The sequence below is a fragment of the Psammomys obesus genome, unplaced genomic scaffold, assembly GCF_907164565.1.
Source record: "Psammomys obesus unplaced genomic scaffold, mPsaObe1.curated_primary_1811, whole genome shotgun sequence".
NCBI classification, from domain to species: domain Eukaryota; kingdom Metazoa; phylum Chordata; class Mammalia; order Rodentia; family Muridae; genus Psammomys; species Psammomys obesus.
In genome coordinates this window covers 5,773,558-5,798,051 of record NW_026592776.1, presented here as the reverse complement: position 1 = coordinate 5,798,051, position 24,494 = coordinate 5,773,558, and the positions used below count along the sequence as shown (strand labels likewise).

At 40.7% G+C, this 24,494-nt stretch overlaps 2 protein-coding genes across 3 annotated transcripts in view; both read right to left on the bottom strand.

Annotated features, from left to right (window-relative positions):
• Piga (phosphatidylinositol glycan anchor biosynthesis class A) overlaps positions 1-4,631 on the bottom strand; it is a 14,286-nt gene extending 9,655 nt beyond the window's left edge. Inside the window, exons 1-3 of one of the 2 annotated variants that reach the window (XM_055615767.1) lie at positions 4,601-4,631; positions 3,141-3,283; positions 444-1,223 (exon numbers count right to left, since the gene is read on the bottom strand). In XM_055615767.1, coding sequence (XP_055471742.1) covers positions 444-1,161 — 718 coding nt within the window. In that variant the 5' untranslated portion in view covers positions 1,162-1,223; positions 3,141-3,283; positions 4,601-4,631. Of the gene's footprint in view, positions 1-443; positions 1,224-3,140; positions 3,284-4,600 lie in introns of those variants that run through there. The other variant, XM_055615769.1, reaches the window with a different exon arrangement.
• Positions 4,632-12,920: 8,289 nt separating this feature from the next.
• Positions 12,921-24,494, bottom strand: part of Vegfd (vascular endothelial growth factor D) — a 34,185-nt gene continuing 22,611 nt past the window's right edge. The window contains exons 4-7 of the mRNA XM_055615745.1: positions 22,006-22,154; positions 19,761-19,861; positions 14,759-14,954; positions 12,921-13,527 (exon numbers count right to left, since the gene is read on the bottom strand). Coding sequence (XP_055471720.1) covers positions 13,404-13,527; positions 14,759-14,954; positions 19,761-19,861; positions 22,006-22,154 — 570 coding nt within the window. The 3' untranslated portion in view covers positions 12,921-13,403. The remainder of the gene's footprint in view (positions 13,528-14,758; positions 14,955-19,760; positions 19,862-22,005; positions 22,155-24,494) is intronic.

Genomic DNA, 24,494 nt, shown 5'->3' with positions numbered 1-24,494 from the left:
AAAAAAAAAAAAAAAAAAAAAAAAAAAAGGAAGGAAGGAAAGAAAGATGTGCTATGTGAGCTTTGAAAACATCTGTAATAAAAAACCATTAACTTCTGCAATCAAAAAGAAAAGATCACACAGTACACTCTGTTCTGACTACCTTCACAGGGATCTCTTAATTTTTACAAGCATCTCACTGATTAGAGGACATCTGGTCAATGCCTTTTCTTATTCAGTAACCATTACAACATGAAAGGTTGGGCAACATTCAAAGCCAGTCTATACATTTCTCTTCTTAGATGTATAAAATGATATTTGACCTTCCCTTGCAATAGTTACAAGTCATTATAAAGCCACTGCACAGAATGAAAAAGCAAGCAATCATCACATACAAGTATTGAACAGTTTTCCACAAGGAATAAAAAAAGTTGTCAATGCAAATAAAGCTACTATGTCATTACCTTTTCTGTATACAAGTCTGCTGACAACAACAATAGTTATTACACTATCATGCCTCCTAAATGGTTCTGGAGTGAAGTCAGTAGGATCTACAGCGTTAGGAATGACGGACACTATTTCAGGATTCAGTGCTGCTCTTAGTACAGTGTTTTCCTTACTAGTATAAGAGACACAAATGATGTGGTTTGTGTCACAAAGAGACACAGTTAGAAGCTTGTTTGTAAGCACCGAGCTGACATCAGCAAATCCAAAAAGGGAATGGTCCGTGAAGACTGTCTGAATCCCCATTGTCTTGGCGTGGAAGAGAGCATCATGGGCCATGGCAGAAAAAGAACTGTGGGAATGGATTATCGTAACTCTTTCCCGAACAAATATGTACCTGAGCAATGGCAGACTGTGAAAGAGAGTCGTGGCTGTAGATTGGTTGTACATGACTCTGAGAGGCAAGTAATAAACTTTGAGGCCATTGGTGAGGTAACGGATGCCCTTTCGATTTCCATAAGCATGGGTGACAATTATGACCTTGTGCCCCCTCTCAATGAGGCACTGAGAGAGCTGGTAAATGTGGCTTTCCACACCTCCCATGTTCGGGTAGAAAAAGTCAGACACCATGCATATATTATGAGTGCAGGTCCTATTGGTGGAAAGAGTTCGAGGGCTAAACCAGGAAGGCATCACTGAGGGAGGCTGGCCATGCCCACCTCCTCTTCTATTGGCCATGCTGAGGTGGTTCAGGCATCAGTTTTCAAAGCAAGCCAGTTAAGAAAAGTGTCTTCCATTACCTGAAAGAAAAAAAAAAAAAAGAAACAAAAAAACAAAGCAGGACATCAGCTCAAAGACTCATTCCATTCCCTATCCCAAATCCTGTTAGAAACAGTTTTAATCGTAAGGCAATTTTTAAGGCTTTCCCCTTAGAAATAAAAGCAAAGCATGTTAACAGTTTATTCTTTTTGACAACATTTACTTGCTTAGCATGGTGAGGTGTCATATGACAAAAACTACATCCTGCAACGTGTTAACTGGGATGGGAAACTGGTACCTCTGAAATGTTTGTTAGGCCATAGTACAGAATGGCTTGCCCCCAAAACGAACCAATTCTTTCCAATAATTAAGCATATACCCATATATTTTCCCTCTCTTCACCACTTTATCAGCTTATTAAGCTTTATCATTTATTAAATCACTATATATCCAACACTACACAGATGAAGAGTTTTCTAAATGCTACCTGTCTAGTTGACAGACCTAAATAAGGATCAATTACATAATATAAATGCAAAGTCTAAAGCTTAAGGAAGTAAGAGGGATTACAATGTGGCAGGCCATTTCATTAGTGATCATCTCTCTCCACATAATTTTTAAGCCAAGTTTTACCTATGTAGGTCATGCTGACCTTGAACTCATATTCACAGCCCCTGCTCCTGAGGGCTGGGATTACAGGTATGCACCATCACATCTAGGAATCTCCCTTGCATTTGGACCATTTAAGCCACAAGACATGGTAGAGGTGACATGCAAATATTGAACCTCTGCCTACGAAAGATCTGATGGCTTTTACTTCTGTAGTTACCACATAAGTCATGCAGCTACTAGAAGGGTAGGGGAGACAATGAGAGAAAAAGTACTTACAAGATACATGAAAGAGGTAGAGACCCAGTCATCTCTACATGCTTACCTACACTTAGTCTCTAGCCAGACTACTCGCTGAATACAGCCTTCCAGAGCAACCCCTGAAAATACTCATAAAAACACCACTAGCTGGGGCTGGAGAGATGGCTCAGCAGTTAAAAACACTGGCTGCTCTTCCAGAGGTCCTGAGTGGAATTCCCAGCAACCACATGGTGGCTGACAACCATCTATACTGGGATCTGATGCCCTCTTCTGGTATGCAGGTGTGCATGCAGATAGAGCACTAACATACATAAAATAAATAAATAAATAAATAAATAAATAAATAAATAAATAAATAAATAAATAAATAACTTTTTTAAAGTACCACTATCTAAGTCTAACAGATTCCCGAGTCATGAAAAACAGCAAAATGGCTGTTGTTTTATAGTGCTTTCTTTTGTTGTTTGTGAGGCAGAAAAGGATATTAAAACAGGCTAGGATCTGAATCTAATTATATTGGTATTGTTTATTTTTATAAACAAAATTTTACAGGAACGTGGCTTGCCCATTCATTTATGTGAATAACTACTGTTCTACAATAGCAGAGTGGCTTTGAAAAAGACCATATGACCCACAGTATTAACATCTGGCTCATCACAGAAAATATGCTGATTGTTGCTGCACAGCTTAACTATTGATCTGGTACTAGCTTTTTGGTTTCCATTAAAATATACCTATATCTAGAACGTCCTTTTTTAATTTTTATTGTTTTATATTAATTACAGTTTATTTACTTCGTATCCCATCTGTAGCCCACTCCCTCATTCCCTCCCAGTCCTACCTTCCCTCCCTCATCTCCTCCCTGCCCCTCTCTAAGTCCACAGATAGGGGAGATCCTCCTTCCCTTCCATCTGAACCTAGCCTATCAGGTCTTATCAGGACTGGCTGTAATGTCCTCCTCTGTGGCCTAGCAAGGCTGTTCCTCCCTTGCTGGGGGGGGGGGGCAGCGGAGGAGATCAAAGAACCCGCCACTGAGTTCATGTCAGAGACACTCCATGTTCCCCTAGAACACCCTCTTCAAGTGTTACCTGGAGCTCATGCTGCAGACAATCCAGTTTCTCCTTCCTTATTCAAGAATGCTGATACTCAAACTGTTCCCTTCTCTTTTCTGAATCTTTCTTTTAGTTGTGTCGGCCTTTCTTCCAAGACTGGCCTCCTTTTAGTGCAGACTCTGAAAAGAAACATAGAACTGGAGACGGGCTATATGTGTGGGCTCTTTCCTACATCTAAGGTAGGAAATGTTTCTTTCAGGAGTCCCCTAAATCTATCCCAATATTAAATGCTCACTCAATATTCAGTTCTATAGAGACATTGACTTTCAATGCCAGTGCCCCAAAGATCTGGCAAAAATCCTCCTTAGTTGAGCTCTGCAAGGCTGCAAAAACTCAATGGAGAATTAGTATCCTAAACTCTGAAGTTTCAGGTCTCACTTGCAAACTATATACGTGTCGATTTTCTCCCACAAATTCATCTACATTTAAAGAATCCTCAGAAATACAAAGTGAGGCAGCAGGGAAGGGTCATGTACTTGGGAGGCAGAGAGTTGAGGGTTACAGGACAGGTAAGACTGGGCTACGGGGGTACCCTGTCACATAAACTGGAGAAAAAAAAGAAAAGAGAGAAGATCAAACTTAGAATCAATCAATCAATAAATAATGAAGGCAAAGAAGTATCAAGTTTACAAAAGGAAAGGAAAGCCTCAAGTTAACACTTTTAAGTGGCTAATGCTGTTCTTCTGGGGTGCGTCATCTAAACCTGGATCTTTAGTCATGTTCAATTTTAAGAAGTGAATGACAATAAAAACAAATGAAATTATCTGAAAGTCCATAATTGACCTCCAATGTTCTGAGTCTGCCTGCCATCCACTTATCACTCCTAAAATCTTCATTTCGTAAAAGCTCAACACATTGCATACTCACTGAATCTTAGCTCCTATAGGTAAAGATAAGCTGTAAAATCTGGTAAATTCTCTCTCAAGCGTTACAGGTTGGGCAGATCTGTGCAATGTCCCTATCCAAGCCACATACATGACAAAAGTCAAGAAGACCTCAAAATTCTCAACCATAGCCAGTGAGCTCCCTTAGTAGTAGAAGCTACCGAGTTGCTGAGAAATCAAGAGAACCGTACAGTCCCACGGCAATGCACCCGCATGACTCCCGAGAGGTGCACTAGAGCCAAAAAGAGGGTCACCCTGGGTCCATCAGCCACCTCTCCGGGATCAGGCCAGGTCTGGGCAGACCGAAAGGGAGTCAGAAAAACATCTTGAGGTTCTAGTCCTTCGCTCTAGTAAACTCAGCCTAGGCACCAGTTCCAGCCATCAATACACCCTCAACCCATTCGACTACACAGACCCTCAGACTCGACTTCCGGGCTTCAGGCCGGGTGGGTTTCACCTCCTCCACAGCCTGCCACGCTCCAATGAGAAAGGCACAACCCCGTCCAGAAGGGATCGAGAGCATTGGGAAGGACAGCCAAGACGCGCACTTACCCTCGAATCCCATGGCCGCCTCTGTCCGGACCTCCCGCGGCTGTAAGCAGAATCCCGCCCTGCTGCTCCAAAGCACCAATCAGAAACGTCCGCGACCTGTGCGCCGCGCCCCCACGGTAGCCAATCACACAGAGGTTCTGAATTCACGTGAAAGAGAGACGCCCAGTCATCCCCAACTCGAGCGCTGAATTGTAGCGTCAGCGAACGCCAGACCACGTCTCCTAAGAGCTGCGGAAGATCCCCGGCAAACGTACCCTGGTTGCCTAGTTATGGCGTCTCTTTTCAGGAAGCCTGCTCTCTCCCCGCCTCCTTCCGGTTAGAGAGACTTGAAGGGAAACCGGGAGAAAAGCAAGGGGGGTGGGGAGGCGGGGAAGAGACGGAAGGCGGAGAAATCTGTGTCAGGGCGGTTTATAGTTAGTGCCGCCCCAGACCCAGCCAAGTTGGTTCTTATCATTCTGGCAGGATTGCTAAACGCAATAAGTAAAAATACACCGATGAGATTTAACAAGCTATGGGCAGATGGCAATAGTGGAGAAGTGCCTCTTTTAGTGGACTAGGGGAAGGGGATGAGTGGAAAAGGGAAGGAGGATGGGACTGGGGGAGTTAAGGGAGGGGACTTTAATCGGGATATATAATGAATAAATTGTGAAAAAAAGTGAAAATAGAAGTACAGAAAAAAAAAATCACAGCAAGTAAAAAAGAAATTGTAAACTTTGAATTTCAGACCTACATATCTATGCATATCCTAATGGTTAAGGACGTTCTTTTTAAAAGTTTAGATTTTGGATTTTGTCTTACAGCTCGTCCGGGGAGAAAGGGTCTCTCTCTCTCTCTCTCTCTCTCTCTCTCTCTCTCTCTCTCTCTCTCAATGTGTGTGTGTGTGTGTGTGTGTGTGTGTGCGCGCTAGGAATCTTAGGTATAACCTGAAACGCTCCTGTTTAAGCTGTTACAGTCTTCAGCCAAAAGTGTCTTGAGGTCTGGAGCAAGATCATGCTCTAGTGGTACTTGGCCAAGAAGACAGAATCTATGAGATGTCCTAATGGTCCCCCACTCTTTACAGCTGGTACTTGCAGTTCCCCAGCACTGCCATTTCTACACTTTCTAGAATAAGTTCTTTGCTGCGTAGCATCACCATCACCATGACTGGTATCCCTTTGAAACTTGTGCTAAAGTTCAGGCTATTTTTTTAAAAGCCAAAAGAAAGTTGTAGTGGAGTTAAGAGAGAAATCTGGGGATGATTTGAATTCTGCCTGAATAACCTCAAAGCATGATGTTAGAAAAAAGCTGCTCAACCTGTGGCTTGTGACCCCCTTGGGAAGTTCCTGGGTGCTAGTATTTATGTTACAATTCATAACAGTAGCAAAATTACAGTTATAAAGTAGCGACAAAGATAGTTTTATGGTTGAGGATCACCACAAATGAGAAACTGTATTAAAGGGTCACAGAATTAGGAAGGTTGAGAACCACTGCTTTAGAGAATGTTCTTGGAAGCCACTAAAATTTGACTAAAATGTTGATGTGAAGTCTGTTCTGATGATAAAGTATGAAGGCAGCCAATACCATCTGTACTATCAAATGGCCTAAAAAGAAAAGATGTAAAGTAAATGTAGGTATCATCTTGTCTTGAATTTTATTTCTTTATAAAGTCATAGGTAAATAAGCATCCTTAGATAGTTTTAGAGAAATCTTGCTATTTATATGCAAAGTGCACAAAGAGAAAATTTGGCTTATGAAACTGTCTATAAGAAAAGGAATTGCTAAGTGTCATAAGAGAAATACGTTGCTGGGAGTTTCAAAGGAAAGAGTATTTCTAACTACCAGCATTTGTGAAACAATAAGCAGAGGGTGTTTATACAAGTTGAAAGCAAGATCCTTTTTTAAAAAGTGAATGAAGATATCATATTGAGACAGATGATCACTGCTCGGGAGATATTTTTGTGTAATTATACAAGAAAGAGATAGGGAGCCAGATGTGGTGGCACACGCCTTTACTCCCAGCACTCAGGAGGCAGAGGCAGGTGATTCTTTGGGAGTTCCAGTCCAAACTGGTCTACAAGGAGAGTTCCAGAGCATCCAGGGCTGTTTCATAAAGAAAACCCTGTCTCAAAACACAAACAAACAAAACAAAAAAAGAACGAGAGGGAGAAGAGATGCATCCAAACTACTGACATTGTTAGTAAGAATTAGAGCAAACTGATAGAATGCTTAAGTAAACTTCCTGAAGAAAATGTACTTGATGCTGACCCAGATTTCTAACAAATATGATATTTTCAGTCATTATTTTGTGACTCTCTTCCTTTTTCTGCTTCAAATAGAAAAATCAGATTCCTGTGTACATGTATTTTTTAAAGAACCAAACATATACATAATCAATCTTGAAAACTGTTAGTTAAGACTAAAAGCTACACAGGTCCTGGACATCATAAGTGGTGGCAGTAAAATATGGACCAGGGGTCCATAATAGATTCTGGCAGGATTCATGTGTGGTTAGGGACAGGAACTAGCCTAGAACTATATTTTTACAATGGTGGCCTTCAGTAAAGGATCTATTGACTGATAACCTTTATTTAACTCCCTCCCACATCGATTCTGGGGTTTAACCATATGATACCTTCACAAATGGTACCTTAGTAGATGAAAATTAGCAATGGACTAAGCCATGCCCTGCTGGAATGTTTTCTCTTGGAAGCTGATGACTATGTAAGTGAAGAAAGCCAGGCAAGGTGTTAAATGAGATCAGCCATATGGAGAAAGACTGAAGAATGTGACTTACGTTGTACATTCTGTCTTTAGACAAGTTCTTCGTTGATGGAATGACCACTGAGGCCAGGGGCGGGGGGTGAGCTGGTTTTGGAGTAACAAGTAGAGCCAGAGTCTGCTGAAATGAATAGACTGTGACTAAAGCTACCTGTATCCAAACCTGTAGCACCTTCTGAGTTATGACTGGGGGTGGGGGGGGCTATGGCTTATTGGTCACTTTGTGAGACTTGGAGGAGAGTATAGAGATATCCTTCCATGCATAGGGTAAATTGGGGAAGTAACAGAGGGAAGAAACAGGGACTGTGAGCATGTTTTTCCTTAGTTTCATTGTGTTGCATAGTTATAGAATAACAAAAAGAAGGTAAAGCAAGCTTATTGGAACAGCCAATTCAGGCTAGATGATGCCTTTTTTTGTAGAAGTTAAAAAAATACTCTCATTTCTTCTATATATTGTAAGTTAATGATACTTGACAAAATGAGGACTATTTTATTTATTTATGAATTGACTGAAATTTTCTGAATGGAATTATGAAGTACACATTTGAAGTACTCTAGGGCATCAGTTTTGGTTATAATTAATCAATTCTGTTGGTATGAAACCAAAAGCAGCCAGAGGCCACAGATCAGCAAATAAGTATATAATGTGTTCAAATCGAATATCACCTATCAAAACAAGCAGGGTTCCAAAACTGACCAGTGGGTCAGAACAAATAGCATCAGTGATAAAGTTATCACAGGCTAATTGTTTATTAAATTATTACAAGGATCAAATATTAGAGTATTTGGGGATATTTGTCATCTGGTAACTATTTTGAGAGCTAAATTCTTAATTTTTTTTATGAAGAGTTGCAGCATTGGAATAATCTAAGTATTCATGTCATCTAACAGAGTCGCAACTATGCGAAGTATATAAAGGTACTCTTGACATTATTTTTAGAGAATTTTTGTTTAGTGTCCAAAAAATCAGTGAAACGATTTGCTGTTTATTAAGTAATTTTTATTAAGAGTTTACTTTTTGCAAAGTGTTGTTTTCACACAAAATGAGAATTCCATTAAATTCACAATTTTGACTGTGCTGTGAAATGCTTCAAGTACCTTAAAGTGGACTGTTTGTGCCATGCCTTTCAAGTGTCTCAGCCAGTAGTGCAGTGTTCATCATTATGCTGCCCAATATGTTTCAGTCTCTAAAGAGCTTTCCACCACACTGTTTTGGTCACAGATTTATGATCTGTGCTATAGCACACTCTGGCCTTGTGGCTTACATAATCAGGAACATTGTGTGTTGCTGTTATCTGCAGTTTGCTTTCTGCTCTTGGAGATCCCCATCATATTTGAATTTTCTTTGACAGGTTGAGAATTTTCAGCATTCAGAATTTCTAAGGCTGTTAGTATAACAAATATTCTTATATAAGTGAACTCGGGGGGGGGGGAATAAAAAACAATATACCAAGTTATTCTACTTCCACCTTAAGACCGTTAACCTTAATTGTAAACTTGATTGGATCTGAAATCACCTGCATGTGTCTGAGGGTGTTTTCAGAGAGGTTTACCAGAGTCAGGAAGACCTGCCCCGAATGCTGACAGTACCACCTCAAAAGCACAGCTCATGAATTGACTTAACAGGAGTAAAGGAGCTGAGCAGGAACATTCATCTCTCTCTGTTTCCTGACTGTAGACTTGAAGTGACCAACTGCCTCATGCTCCTGCTGCCGAGACTTTGTCACCATGATGGACTGTCCCCTGAAACTATAAGTCAAAACACAATGTGTATTACTCCCACCAAGCAAGAATAAGACCACTACCACGGTTCCTTAGGGGTTTTAAGGAGTTAAATCAGAAGTAGTTGCAAAGCAGTTTTATAGAATGGAATGGAGCCTTAAGGAGGTACAGAAAAATCTCAAACAAACGGCTATCACCATGTGGCCACCATGTGATTAGAGAGGGTTAGGGAAGGTTATGGTGTTCCCCAAAGCAAGTCAAGGTCATGAGTTGGGGCTGGTCATGTTCCAGGAAACAGAAACTTACTTTTAACAATGCAGCCTAATGGCTCTTGCCTTCAAAATGGAGTCAGGCAGGTTCCTCATCTTCTCCTTTAACTTTCTTTTTTGTGAAGGCTTTTTCTTTGGTCACAGCAATGAAAAAGAAAAATAGCTAACATAGACCCTCCAGGGCCAGCCCCACCTTGACCAGCCATTTGGAGGCAAGCATGACCTCTTGAGATCAGCTCTATCCTGACCAGCCATGAGGAGGCAAGCACAGTCTCCTGTTGATTGTTGGGAACTGAAGAGGGAAGGGTTAGTAGGCCTATCAAGGACCAAGGCAGGCAGAAGTTAATTGGGACCCATTCTTATGGCTTCCAGTGATGTCCCCCTGGAGATGGCAGTTAGGGATCCAGAGCACTTTTACCCAAAATGTAGTAAGTTCAAGGATTCAATAAAAGCCAAAAACCTTTCAGAGACTCCAAATTTTTAGTATTTGTCCAAATGTCTCCTTCTATCATATAAGCCCTTTGATTGGTAAAGTATATTACAATGCTCATTTTTTTTTCCCCATGACTCAAATGAAATGAGAAAGCTGAAGTTTAATGTTGTTTCACCTCACAATGAGATTAGGTGACAGACCTCAACCTTAAACTTGAGTCTTTTTTCCTCATTGGTGACTTGGACTCTTTCTTTCTTTCCTTTCTTTTTTTCTTTTCTTTCTTTCCTTTCTTTCTTTCTTTCTTTCTTTCTTTCTTTCTTTCTTTCTTTCTTTCGTGTCAGGAATGAGTGAAAGGGCTGAAGAGATGGCTCAATGGTTAAGAGCACTTGTTGTTGCAGTGGACCCAGGGTTCAGTTGCTGGTGCTCACATGGCAGTTAACAGCTGCCTCTAACTTCAGTTTCTGGAGACTCGGTGCTCTCTTCTTGCCTCCTTGTGAACCAGGCATACATGAGCTACACATCCAAAATGCACGTAAGACAATCATAAAATAAAATCTAAAAATCCATTTAAAAATGGATGAGCAGACGGACTCATTTACCTGTGTGTTGTCAAGACACTTCAATTGTCTTCTGCCTCAGTAATCAGGAGAGCTTCACCAAATACCTTGGAGGGGCATAGAGTAGGAAGAAGTAAATGAAATGCTGAGGTAGAGAATTGAAAGGTGAAGTGCATCTTACAAAACCTTGTTGTGTGAGAGCCTTTTCAGAAAATTGATTTAAACTATAAAATTATGAGGGAGAAGCTATCAGCATTGTGGTCGAAGAGGGAGAGTACAAGCATGCAACAGGAGAGGAGTGATTGTGCCAGTAGCAAGAAGTGTCAAGAGCAAGAATAACAACAGCAGAGTGAAACCACTTCTGAAATCCAGGGAAAAACCTAATTAAGCAATCTGGATTCCTTGCTCTCAGCTACTATTAATCCCAATGGGCAAGAATAACACCACTACCACAATTTTTGAGCCAAATTTGAAGCAAGTTTTATTCAGTACTGTCAAGGACAATGGACACTGGTCAGGTCCATACCTGTGGTTCACAGAAAATAGTGCCCACTCATGTTAATCAGGTGCTTATAAAGGCAAACCCCATAAAGCTTCCCACCTTAGTCCCATCAGGAGCAAGGATACATCCTGTCATACTTCCTGTCTACACACCTACCACCTATGTATGATCAAGCGCATGCACAGTAGGGACTGCAAACCTTGTGTACTGAAGCAAAAACTTGTCGCCTGCCTTTTATCTTATAGGAATAGCCCCCAGCATTCCAGGAGGCTATCTGTCCTTGGGCAAGTGAAGCTTACAGGTTAGAGGCATTTTTGTTTTATGCATCTTGTAAGCATAGTAATTTAAACTTAAAACAGAACTTTAGACCTCACACTACCTTTTTTGGGGGGGTGACCGTGAAAATAACTAATTTTGGAGGCCATACAACCCAGGATGTTACTGTTCTCCCACTGCTGTAGATGACTATCGAACCTGTGGATCATGATGATAACAGTTGCCTAAGGCACTTCTCAGGAATTAAAAGGCTACTTCTGTTGTACCTTCAAACTAGTTCCTTGGGCCTGTGCAGAAGTGTGTGACCTTTTGATGTGGGGTGTGTATGAGAAAACTCCACCCACAGATCTTGCTAATATCACCGGTTTTGCTAAAACTGTCATTTTGTGAACAAGTGTTCCATGGAAAGCTACGAAGTTTAATTGCATATTCATAGAGCATTGAATGCATCCTCTTTGATCACCTTTCAGCCTACTTCTTTATCCCATAAATATCCATGAGCTCTCTCCTCTGGAAGGCAAGTTTGTGATTTCAGTCTCACACTCCCACATTTCTTTGCTACTTTGTGAATGCACTCTTTCTCTTTTTGCAGAATTCATTGTTTTGGGATCAGCAGATGTTTCTTGGAACTGCTCCAGCAACAGGCCCACAGCTAGGTTAAGGATTAAAAAAAAAAGGGGGAGACTAGAAAGGAAGCTAAATAGTATTGGAAGGCTCCAATCCACAGGCTTCAGACAACATAAGCGAACAAAGGGAGAACCTGGGAACTGCTTGGTAAATTTGAAGAGGAAGGGCAGGGATTTAGGCCAGGATCCAACAATTCCACCCTGGGGTTACATTTCTTTATCATTATCTTTCTCTTTGTGACTGTCCTGCTTCAGGGTCTGACCTTAGAAATTTGGGTCACATAATTTTGATCAGGAAATACTCCAACCCTGAAAGGACCCTAGAAGAACAGATTTGAATACAGCTATTTACACAATTGTGTGCTAACTACTGTAATAGAATAAGTGTGTGTGTGTGTGTGTCTGTCTGTCTCTCTGTCTTATCTATGCACAGTATTAAGAGAGATACATTTGTTAAGTTGTTTGATAATACTGCTAGTGCTATTTAATTCTCTCTGATGAGCCAAATTTTCGGTAAAGTCTATGCAACCAACACATTATATGTAGGGATACCTTAGGGACAGAGAAGAAAAAAGAAAAAGCCTCATGCTCTTTTCCTGGGCAGCCACGAAACAAAGAGCAGAAGCTAGAGAAAGGAGCAGCAGTTAAGAACACTGATTATTTTTCCGGAAGACCTTGGTTCATTTCCCGGCACCTACTTGGTGTCTCACAAGCATATATAACTCTAATCTCAAGGGATCTGGTGCCTTCTTTTGACCTTCAAGGGCACAACATGCACATGGTGTACATTCATACATTTGAGCAACACACACACACACACATACACACACACACACACACACACACACACACACACACACACACATTTTTTTAAATCCCAGGTGGTGGGGAGATGTTAGCATTGTTAGGCTGCTTTCCATGAAAAAGATAACAGTCAAGTTCAATTTATTCATATACCACAGAGTGATTCCCAGAATTCCTGTGTTACCCTTGTTTAGAATGATAAACCTGTTGGGAGCTCTGCCTTGGCTTCCCAAAAATGAGGTCTAGTTTTAGTCTATTTATGTATTCCCTAAAACTCCCATTTCTGGATACCCTTTTGTCTTGAAAATATTTCCCATTAGCATGAAATGTAGATGAATAGCATAGTAAATAACACCAACTTCTATGGCTTGAGTAATGATGTTTATTTCCTTTAAATACATTTAAATGTGAAATATCAGGCAGTGGTTCAGTAAACTTGAAAAGTACAAGCTGAACAGGAATTACATTAGTGCTGCTCACACATATGAAATTCTGCATAAGAAAGAACCAGAATAATTCATAAGCATTGCACTTGGACTTTGCCAGTCTGAGTAATCAATCATGGGGCACCTGCTTACTCTGTAGCAGCCAATCCTTTCTCATGCATCAAAACAATGGGCTCCCCAGACCTCTTCCTCTCTGAATACTGGTGTGCAGAGGCATCTGAAGGTAGAAGTCATTTGTCAGTGAACTAGGAAATTACCCAGCTGCTGTTGCATGGAAATGTGGATTTATTGTGGCACTAGGTAAAATCAATTTTCTAACACCTGAAGGGTGGTGGGCAACAGTGACAGCAACTTGACAAAGCATCATGCTGTTTAAAGTGACTGGGATGGGGAATTTGGGAGGAAGTTGAATCAAGGGTTCTTTTGGCTGTGGAATCCCTGGGCCCTTGTCTCCTTTGGAAAGAGGCAGTGCTTTCCACAGGTTGGCTTTCTACTTGCACATGTTCTGGTGAGTAAAGGACATCTGTCCTCACAGCTGTCACAAAAGAAAGTGAAGAGGAGACTTTAAAAGCAAGGATCAACTTTGAATAAATCATTCAGTTCTGATTTCATCTGATTGTGTATTCAAAGGAAAAATTCCAGTTATGTATTTAAAGTGTCAATGTAATATTCTAAGTGGGCACTCAACTGGCTGAGGGCTCAACTCTAACCAAGATGTTGATACCACCTCCTGCAAAGCTCAGGGCACATGGCAGAAGAAGGGCTGGGGAAAATGTAAGAATCAGAAAGTAGAAAGAAGGGCTAGGAAGTACCATTTTCTAGGCATGACACAGACTTTCCTATCAGGAACTCACACAGCTGTGGTGATCTGACCTAGGCCTACACAAGGGCAAAGTTCTCAGCAGTTACTTATGCATTTGGGAAGGGCTCAGGGTGCCCTACCCCTCCTTGGTGAGCTCTGGGCCACTGATGGACTCTGGAGAACAAGGGAGTCACTGTCTTCAGTTGTGGACCTTTTGGTGGGTGAAACCAAACAAGCTTTGACAGTTCCAAACCTATGGTCACACAAAAAGCCTCAGCTGTTTTTAGTGGGTCACAAGACAAAACAAAAAGACATGAATGTGGGAAAAAGGTCTTGGAAGGAGGAAATTGGTTCACAGGAGTAGGCTGGAGTTAAGAGATTATAGGGGTAATCAGAATGTATTTTATATGTGTATGAAATTGTCAAAGAACAAATTTAATTAAAACCTCAGTGGTTAGTTTGGGTAGGTTTTAAAATTGATCAAAGCTCAACCAATGGCCTCCCAGGTTATAATCATCCTTAAGTTTCTTACCTACACAAATCTAGTGATATCTTCTTCTTCAAGAAAACATACACACAGAGAGAGAAAGAGAGACAGAGAGAGAGGAGAGAGGGAGAGAGGGAAAGACAGAGACAGAGGGAGAATTAGCTAGATAATCGGAACCTCCCCTTAACCCAGTTGTTCAAATGTTACTGATTTCCTTTTCACTTATGAAAGTGTAACAGCAGAAATGATGGTTCAGGTCTGTAATTCATGAGACCCTGTTTTGAAACAACAAAACAATTTAATCTTCACTATATACACTGCCTCTTATTTCTTAGATGCCAAACTGTTTCTTTTCTTTTTTTTTTTTGTAAAGGTATACTCGGGCACTGAGGAAAAGAGCCCCACCGACTTAGATTAGTATGTTCTTTAAGTGTCACCAGTAAACCACGTTAAGGGGAAAGTGAAAAGACCATTGACCTGCAGGTGTCTGGGTGAAAAATCTTGTGCTTTTGGCAGCAGCTTTCCAGACTTTCTTTGCATTCAAAGCAACTGCAGTTTTCTGGGTGCTGAATGAGATCTCTGGGACATGGTGTTTTACAGACACACTCACAACGATCTTCATCAAACTTCATGTGTGGTCCACAGAGAGCTGGTTCCTGGAGGTAAGAGTGGTCTAAACAGAAACAGGGAAGTGTTGGTATGGCAACTGGAGAATGTGATAATCCAAATTAATTTCAAGTTCCACATCTTTCCTATAAAACTTGGATCCTTCTGATCTCCTCACCTATAGATTTTTTTACCTTAATTTTTTTTTTCATGGCGTGAAAGAGATCCTTCTGTGATTTCATAGCATAAACATAGAACTCATGTATCTTAGGATTTAAATAAAAAATACCATAAGCTGAACATTTCAGACAGATGTTTATGTTGGTAATGGACCTGTTAATAATATAAACTTCTGTGCTGGAGAGATGGTGCAAGGGTTAAGAGAACTCCCTGCTCTAACAAAAGACCCAGATGTTTGGTTCTCAACACCCACGTGGCCAGTTAAAACTGCCTATAACTGCAATCCCAAAGGGTCTCTTGCCCTCTTCTGAACTGCATGGGCAGTACATGCACACTATGTAAAAACAATGCAGACGAGACACTCATACACATAAATTAAAAAATAAATAGATCTTTAACTACAGACATACATATACATACATATATATACACACATACACATATACATACATACATACATACATCTATTTCTGCAACCAGCCAGTAGTAACAAGACATAGGCTGTCCATAGGGTATGAATGATATAGCCTCCCTCCTAGTGTTTTAGAAGAGCAGGAACCAGATGTAATGATGTTGTAGAAATATTTTCCTCAGAACTTCCAGACAACCAATGATGCATTTCCTCATCTCAGATAACACCACTTGTATGAAACATATAGGTGACAATAAACTGTGGTCCAGTCTCAATCAGTGAATTGAAATACATTGTAAAATTAATAAGAGATGGGCTGGGAGTGTGGCTCCACTGGTAGAATGCTTGCGTAGAGTTCATGAGAAGTTCTGGGCTCAATCTTCAATGACTGATTCCTAAACTGGGTGACACATGACTGTAATCCTAGCCCCAACTCCAGAGGTAGAAGTGGAATGATCAAAAGTTCAGGGTTATCCTCTGCTTAGTATTGAATTTAAGGCTAGGCTGGAACACATAAGAGCCTGTCTTATGTGTTTGCAAAAGCAAACAACAAATGGAAAAAGAGACAATTGTGGAAGAACTTGTACTTTGCATCTCAGAACTCGTGAAGGTTTGGGAAGAAAAGGAATAAATATCTCTTTCCAAAACGTACCTCTTTCCCAGTTTGCCTCATTTGGAAACTAGCACCATTGTCCACTAGACTGTGTGGTCACTGTTTCCACTTGGTCCCTTTTTCACACCCTCTCATCTCCATCACACTGCCTGTTTCACAATTTGCTCAGTACCTTGTATTTCTTATGTTGATGGCTGTCGCTCATCTCACAGACACAGTGTGTATGCCTGCAGTCCGCCCTCATGTGGCTATCAAATACAAACCTGATTCCATCACCACTGAAGCTTAATTGAGACAGGATTTTACTATGAAATCCTGGCTGTCCTGAAACCTTCTAGGTAGGCCAGACTGGCCTTGAACTCATAGAGATCCACCTGTCTCTGCCTCCTGAGTGCTGTGATTAAAGATGTGAGTTACCAAGCCCAGCCATACTTTAAAGTCTTCTCTTCACACACAAAAAGGCTAAATTTTACACCAGGATATGTAAACATAAAAAAAATTCCCATGATATGGACCCTAAAATCCTCCCATACCCTTTCTCATCCCTCCTTTCCTCCTTTTTTTTCTCCCCCACCTCACCCCAAAATGGCAATTTCTCATGATCCAGTCTCATGTTTTTGACTGCTCTTTAATTGACAAATATTTAGAAACTATGTGGATTGGATGTTCACAAGGATTCCATTCTGAATCTCATAAAGCAGAAAAAGATGAGCTGCATATGCTATTAGTCACCGAAGCAAATGCCAATTTACAGCAAGACAAGGCTAGATTACTGGAAAACAACTGACTCTTAAAAGGTTCATATTGAGCACTAGGTGGTAGCAGAGACTCATAAGAAAACCATCCTGGCACCATTCTTGCAAACTTTAAGCAAACACAATCCTGAGAGGTTCAGCAGATTATGTGGCAGAAGCAGAACACATGTCCTTACAAGCAAATTGAAGCAAAGCGAGATTGGATGCAGGAGAAGTCAAAGAGCAAGTAGTTGAGGCTGACACCCTGACATCCCTAGGGAGGTTGATTCTGGGTTATCAGTGCATTCTGTCCTCAGCCTTGTTCTGTTCACTTTTATTCATTCTTGCATCGATACAAAAATGAACTGGACTTGCATCAACCGAATTCTGGAGAATAAATGACTGTACACAAGGCAATTAGCTCAACAACTTTGTACACAGAAAGGGTGTTTAGTGCACAGAAAGTAATGTGTCATCAGGAGAATGGGACCACTGGAGAAGCAGATGGGAACTTGGGCACACAAGGATGGTATGAGTGATGAAAACTAGAAGTAACTGAGATGCAGCCCACCCTCCTTCCTCACTTCCACTATTGTCACAGCCTCCTCCAAAGGTTCCCTGCTCCCTGTCCTCTGCTCAGGTCAACTAGTTCTCTTCTACACTGTTACTGGCTTGAGCTTTCTACAATTCCAATGGGTTGTTACTCTTCTCTTTCTTGAACCACTTGGGTGGTTTCCATTTGTCCAAAAGATCACACCCAGGCTCTTTCAGAACTTACTAAGTACTGCCACTCCAATACTACTAGTTTCCCCTGCTTCATCTCCTCATATCAAACTTCCCCCCTCAGTAGGTATGTGTTCGCATGATATGGTTAATCTTCATTGTTGACTTTACTGGTTTCAAGAACCACCCAGTAAATACACCCTTGGGTGTGCCTATGACACTACCAGAGAGGTTTAACTGGGGACAACTCACTGTAAAGGTGAGCTGGGCACGAAGACTGAATACGAGGAGCGGGAAGAACAGGACAGGCTGATGCGCAGGAGCATCAGTCTCTGCTTCCTGGCTGGGGACACAGTGTGATCAGACCTCTCCTGCTCTTTCTGCCAAGTCATCCCCATCATGAAGGACTGTTCCCTGTTAAAGCAAAAATAAAAAAAGGCCCATCCTGTCTTCCCCTACCTTCCCTTCCCTTTCCTCCTTTGTTTTCTTCCTTCCTTCATTTCTTTCTTCCTTTCTTCCTTCTTTCTTTCCTTTCTTCCTTCTTTCTTTCCTTTCTTCCTTCCTTCTTTCCTTCCTCATCGCTTTTGTCAAATATTTTGTTACAGTACCTAAAAAAATAACCAATACACCTCACCACTCTGCAATATTTTCCATCACCGTATTTATGTTTTGCTCTCTCACTTCAGCCCTGAGCACTTACAGTCTTCTGCTCAGAGCACATCTCTCCTTCCTTACAAGACCTTCCATCCTCAGTACACAAGCCTAAATGAGTCCTCCCGTGGAATTAACCTCCCTTGGAAAGAAGATGCCTCACCCCAGGTTATAACCCTCTCTAAGTCTGTAGAGTCTAACCTGCTTATTGGAGGTGTCCCCCAAGGGAGCTCCTTGGCTTCAACTCCATGAAGGGTTGGCTAATAATGTTTTAGCAATTGCATTGTGGCATGCTGCCTCAATTGTCACCCTTTGCTATAGTGTGTCTCTGTGCAAACTATATGTGTAAGCCTTTGACTATATAAATTTAAAAATATATTATCTCACATCGTAGTTTGAGCTCTTAGAGAAACTTTGGAAAGGTACTGAGAACCAGAACAACAGGACAACATCAATAATAGCTTGCTATTTCATTTGAATGACAGATTCCATGGGTTTGAATCTTTGCTAGGAGATCACTGTTTAAAACAAGCAATACTCACATTGCATGATCTCTTGTGATAATTTTCTGTGGAACCATGTCACGTGTTAGGGAGAGTAAATAAAACCTTATGCATGTTCAGCCATATGTTTATCCTAGGATTCACAGCTTTAGTGACTGTGAGAATGAATGACAGGCTAGCAATTCCCTGTGTGTTTTAGCTTGGTAGAATGGTTTGCTCTAGTTCTCAAAAAATGTTTCCCTGTGTTCTCCTCCCTTCCAGTATTTTTTTCCAGATTATTGCCTTGCTTTCAAATGGTGCATTTGAAAGAAACCAAGTTCCAAATGACCTGTGTGTGTCACCCTGAAATAGTTTTCATTACCGTTTAACACTTGCTTTAGGGTGGCTTGCCCACTTTGTACTTTTCTTTAAGAATGAACAACAGAGCAATTCATTGATGCATATGTTCACAACAGAGAAGGCTCTAGAATCCAAACACTTCTGCCACTGTTACCTGTGTGATGGTGAGGAAATTACTAGTTATATCAGAGTGGACACTGTGTGCTTATGAAGAGGTGTGATCATAGGGTTGTCACGAAAATTACAACACTCTCTGGTGCTGTGCCTTGAATGAGAAATGTCCCCTCTTTTGGTGAAAGTATTTGAACACTTGATCCCAGTTGGTGGCTTTTGTATGGGGAGGTTATGGAACCCTTAGGAAGCCATACCTTTCTGGAGGAAGTATATCTATCACTAGAGGTAGGGTTTGGTGATTTATAGCCTCAGCCCACTTCCTGTTTTCTTTTTGCTCTCTGTGTGCAGACAAGCGATCAGCCAGTTTTCTGCTACAGACACCATACCTGCCTGCTCTTATAGCTTCCCCACCAACATGGACTCTATTACCCTGGAACCATAAGTCAAAATATACTTTTTCTTCTTGAAATTGCTTTTGATCATGATAATTTATCCCAACAACGGAAAGGGAACTAATGCAGCTGGTCACAGTAAGTGCTCAGTCATGTCAAGTGCTGTGCCCTGTTTATCACTGAGGCTATCATTTCACTACTGCCATCATTACCTTCTGTTTCGGGGAGTGGATTCTCATCTTGTAAAACACATTTACATTGGGTGTTATCCCACAGCATGTCAATAGGACAGAGTTTCTTGGAATGAGAACATCTAGGAAAAGAAAGGAATGAACCAGATTGAAAAGTTTTTCAGGGTAATTAAACTTTGGGAATATTAAGTCATTCTTAATATTTAATACCTAATAATCTAAACATTCTCTGTGGAGCATGCTAGTACTTTTCAAAATTTGTTTCTAAAAGTGATGGAGGAGAATAACTGTTTTGAGATCAATGGGTCACACAGCATGGACTACTGTTCTTCCATGGGACTTGAGTTTGGTTCCCATCACCCACATGGGTCAGCACACAACCATTTATAATTCCACCTCTAAATACTCCAGCACCTTCTTCTGGATGTCAATGGTGTGTGCACCAACCCACATATATGCATACACAGACATAAACATAAACAAAGTAAAAAGTAGAGCTTAATTTATATTTAGGAAAGACATCAGTGATTCTATATCTATAAATATTCTATTAGGGAACATTTAGAAACTAAACTTGAATTTATGAGACTCACTGCTTGCTCTGGAGTGAGGTAACACAAGGTAGCTTTGAGGCTGGAGCAGTGTTACAATGCATTCAACAACTCGTGTTAAGAACAAAGGTGTTTAGTTAGAAGGTGGCCGCTTCAGTCTCCATGACCTCTGTTACTAGAAGTCTCAGCTAGAGTCACCTTCATAGCCTCCCAGGAGCCTACCCTGTTGTAGGTCTCCAGCTGGTGGCAGAGAAGTCCTCACCTGCTCTCTTTCAGAAAGAAGAGAAACCTGCCTTCCCACTCCTGATCTTCCCAGGTCTGATACCATCCCTCATTTCTCTCCATGTTCCTTCTCTTACCCTGTTCCCTCTCTTCAACCACTTCCTCTGTCTATTCTGTTTCTACTTCTGAGTAGGAGTTAAGCATCCTTCCTCTTTTGGGTCTTCCTTGTTACTTATCGTCTTTGGGTCTGTGAGTTGTAGTATGATTGTCCTGTACTATATGGCTAAAACCTGCTTATAAGTGAGTATATACAATGTGTGTCTTTCTGGGTCTGGGTTACTTCACTCAGAAGGATCTTTCCTAGTTTCATCCATTTATCTGCAAATTTCTTTCCTTCCTTGTTTTAAATAGCTGGGGGACTAGACCTAGGCCTCCTACACAGATGTAGCCGAAGGGCAACTTCCCTTAGTAAGGGGGATGGGGACTGACTCTGACATGGACTCTGTTGCCTGTTTTTCTATCACTTACCCCATGTGGGCTACCTCACCAGGCCACAGGGGAAGAGAATGCAGTCAGTCCTGATGTGACTCGTTATGCTGGGGTGGGTTGGATAGGAGGGGTTCTGCTTCTCTGAGGAATAGGGAAGGGGGGATAGGATAAACATAGAGGGAGGGTGGGACCAGGAAGAGAAGAGGGAAGGGATTACAACTGGAATATAAAATGAATAAATAAAAAATTATACTTAAAAATATATAAAGAACAAAGGTGTTGGGCCAATGTAGCTGCATATCTTTAATCCCAGCACTCAAGAGACTGATGTTTGGATCTCTGAGGGTTCAAAGGCAGCCTGGTCTACATAGGGAGTTTCAGGCTAGCCAGAGCTTACAAAGTGAGATCCTATCTAAAAAAATCAAAAGCAAAACCAAACATACAAAAATCACATACAAAAAAACCCAAAGGTGTCTGTAAGTAAACATGTTGTGTTCATAACCATCAAGGTTTGAGGTCCTACTGCAATATAGATATAGCATATGTTTGAAGCCGGGTGGTAGTGGCACACTCCTTTAATCCCAGTACTCAGGAGGCAGAAGCAGGTGGATCTTTGTGAGTTTGAGCCCAGCCTGGTCTACAGAGCAAGTTCCAGGTCAGCAAGAGACCTGTCTCAAATAAACCAGAAAAAAAGTATACTCTGAGTAGGTGTGGTTTTGAAGCCAGAAATGAAAATTTTTAATGAAAAGAAGGGAGTAATATTTGTTCACACCTAAAATACAGTTCACCTGCACTTTTACCCTCTCTTCTCTCTGCCCTCTCCTTTTCATCTTCTTTTCCCCTATAATTTTCTCCTCTACTTTCATGACTTTTTTTTTAATGTTCCATAAGATAGAAAACACGCAATACATGTCTTTCTGGGGATGCCTCTATAATAACTAAAGGAATGTACAACAGTTGTACAACAGCAAGAACAGACATTATCAAGTCCAGGAAATACTTACTGATCTTCTTCTGGGATCTGAATGGATCTTCTGATAATTGAGTAGGGATAGTGGGGGACCGTGGGCAAGCACTTACAACCCGTGTGGTTGGCAATTTTAATGGGCACCAACTCAGGCACTGATGTCAGAGGCACTGATATCTCAAAGACCTACAGCAAAGAAAAGAGAACCATGATGTAAATTTTATTGTGTATATTTTTTTCAGTTTCCACAGTCTACATTTTTGCCCTTGTCCTTTATGGAAATGACTTTAGCAAAGTTAAGCATACCTAGTTGATTTAGTCGTTGTAAGTGGTTTGGAATGCTGGGAGTCAGGAGACAGGGGGCTTATCCAGCTAGGTAAAGTCTCTTAAGTGTTTTCCAAATCTGTTCTTTTCACCCTCATTAGAGTTCTTTAAAATGTATCCCTGGTCCCTGCTCCTGTTTTAAAACGTGAGTATAAATTGTAATTATGAACACAATTAAATCTATGGAGGTTCTTGGAGATTTGCAGGGATTCAAATGTTATTTAAATTATTTACTCATCCCTTGCATTTCTACTGGTGACAATTTCTTGCGTCCTGACTTTGAGCTTGGCCATGATACTTGCTTTGGCCAATAAGATGGTAGCTGATATGACATAGTACAAATTGGGACTGTGCATGCTTTTTGAGGGTTATTATCTTATGCTTATGATATAGACATGAGACAGATATTGCTTGGAAGCTCTGTTGCTCCAAGGAATGGGGGACACAGGAAGAAGACCTGGACTCACTCGGCACCTTGGAATGATTTGAACCTCAGATACACAGGAGAGAATAATTTAAAGAGCAATTTTTGGGCATTTTCTATAAAACATTTGTAGCTAAGTTAAGATCATATCCAGACAGATAATTATAGCTAGTATGTTTATTTCTATGTTCCTTTATGCCCTTCTTTTGTAAATACTTGATTATTATTTATTTATCACTTGTAAAAACATTGTATTTGGGGCAGCTGGAGAGTTGGCTCAGTGGCTAAGAATATTTGCTGCTCTTACAGAGGACCTAAGTTTTGGTTCCCAGCACCCATATTAAGTGGATTGCATTTGCACACAGAAGATGGGATCAGATATTTATGAGCTGCCATGTGGGTGCTCAGAATTAACTCAAGACATTCGGAAGTGCAGTGAGTGCTTTTAATCACTGAGCCATCTCTCCAAACTCTATTAAGTATGTTCCATTGTAGGAATGTTCAGGTCCAGGGGATCTGATGCCTTCTTCCGGCCTTCACAGGCCCTGCACTCATGTGGAGCACACATATACAGACTGATATAAATAACAATAAAAACTAATTTTAATAGCGTTATATTTACTAATAATCCTTCCGTGACAGATGGAGAAAGAGATGCCCAAATAGCATACAAGTTTTAAGAGTGTTTTCATGAAGTGTAGATGAATTTGAGCTTGATTTTAACACATTGTCCACTCAATCACCATTCCATGCAGTTCTGTTTACTTTGTTTCTAAGAGATAGTTCATCACATAGTCTGCACCTTTAAGGTAGGAACTGCCAAACTGCACACATATGCCTATTTGGAACAACAACAAAAACTGCTGTGAAATTAGACTGAGTGCAACAGTCAAAACAAAGTAATCAACTATCTACTAAGTGGAAAAACTTCATTAAAGTTTTGTTTATTCAGACCTTTCAACATGTCATGAAACTTCCCTGAGAACAAGTAAGGATGTTTTTCAGTATAAATTTCATGTTCTTACATAAGTCTTTAGCTATGCTCCAGGGAATATCAGGATCAGGAACTGAACTCTTATGTTATAAAAACTTTATTTTACTAACAGTTGATTGTAGCCATACTTATGTCATTGTTTCTAATTATCAAATACTAGGGATCATATTTCTTGAGTTCCAAAATTCTCCAAAAGAGTATAAGCAAAAAAAAAAAAAAAAAAAGCTTCAGTTTCAAAGACAGTTTATTTCTTAATAAAATTAAGAAAACTTTAAACTATTGACAAAACAGGCGTTTAGAACATTCCTTGGCACGGATGTATTTGGCGCTTATGTAATTGTCTTTTACTACATGATCATAAGGAGACAAGCAAATGTGATAAATGAATGATATTAACATGTGAAGAATTTGCAATAGAGGGCCAAAAGGAATGTAGCTTGATTTACAGAGTTTTAATAACGCTTTCCTCAGTGGGTTCCTTCAGTTCACACATGCAGCATTCACTATGTTTTACAAGAAGATGGTAGCCACAGAGAGGAATGCTTAGCTACAAAGAAAAGTGTGATTTTATTTTATTTCATTTTATTTTATTTTTATTAATTACAGTTTATTCACCTTGTATCTCCTGTAGCTCCCTCCCTCCTACCCTACCAATCCCACCCTCCTTCCCCCTTCTCCACCCATGTCCCTCCCCAAGTCCACGGATAGGGGAGGTCCTCCTCTCCTTCCTTCTGACCCTAGTATATCAGGTCTCATCAGGAGTGGCTGCATTGTCTTCCTCTGT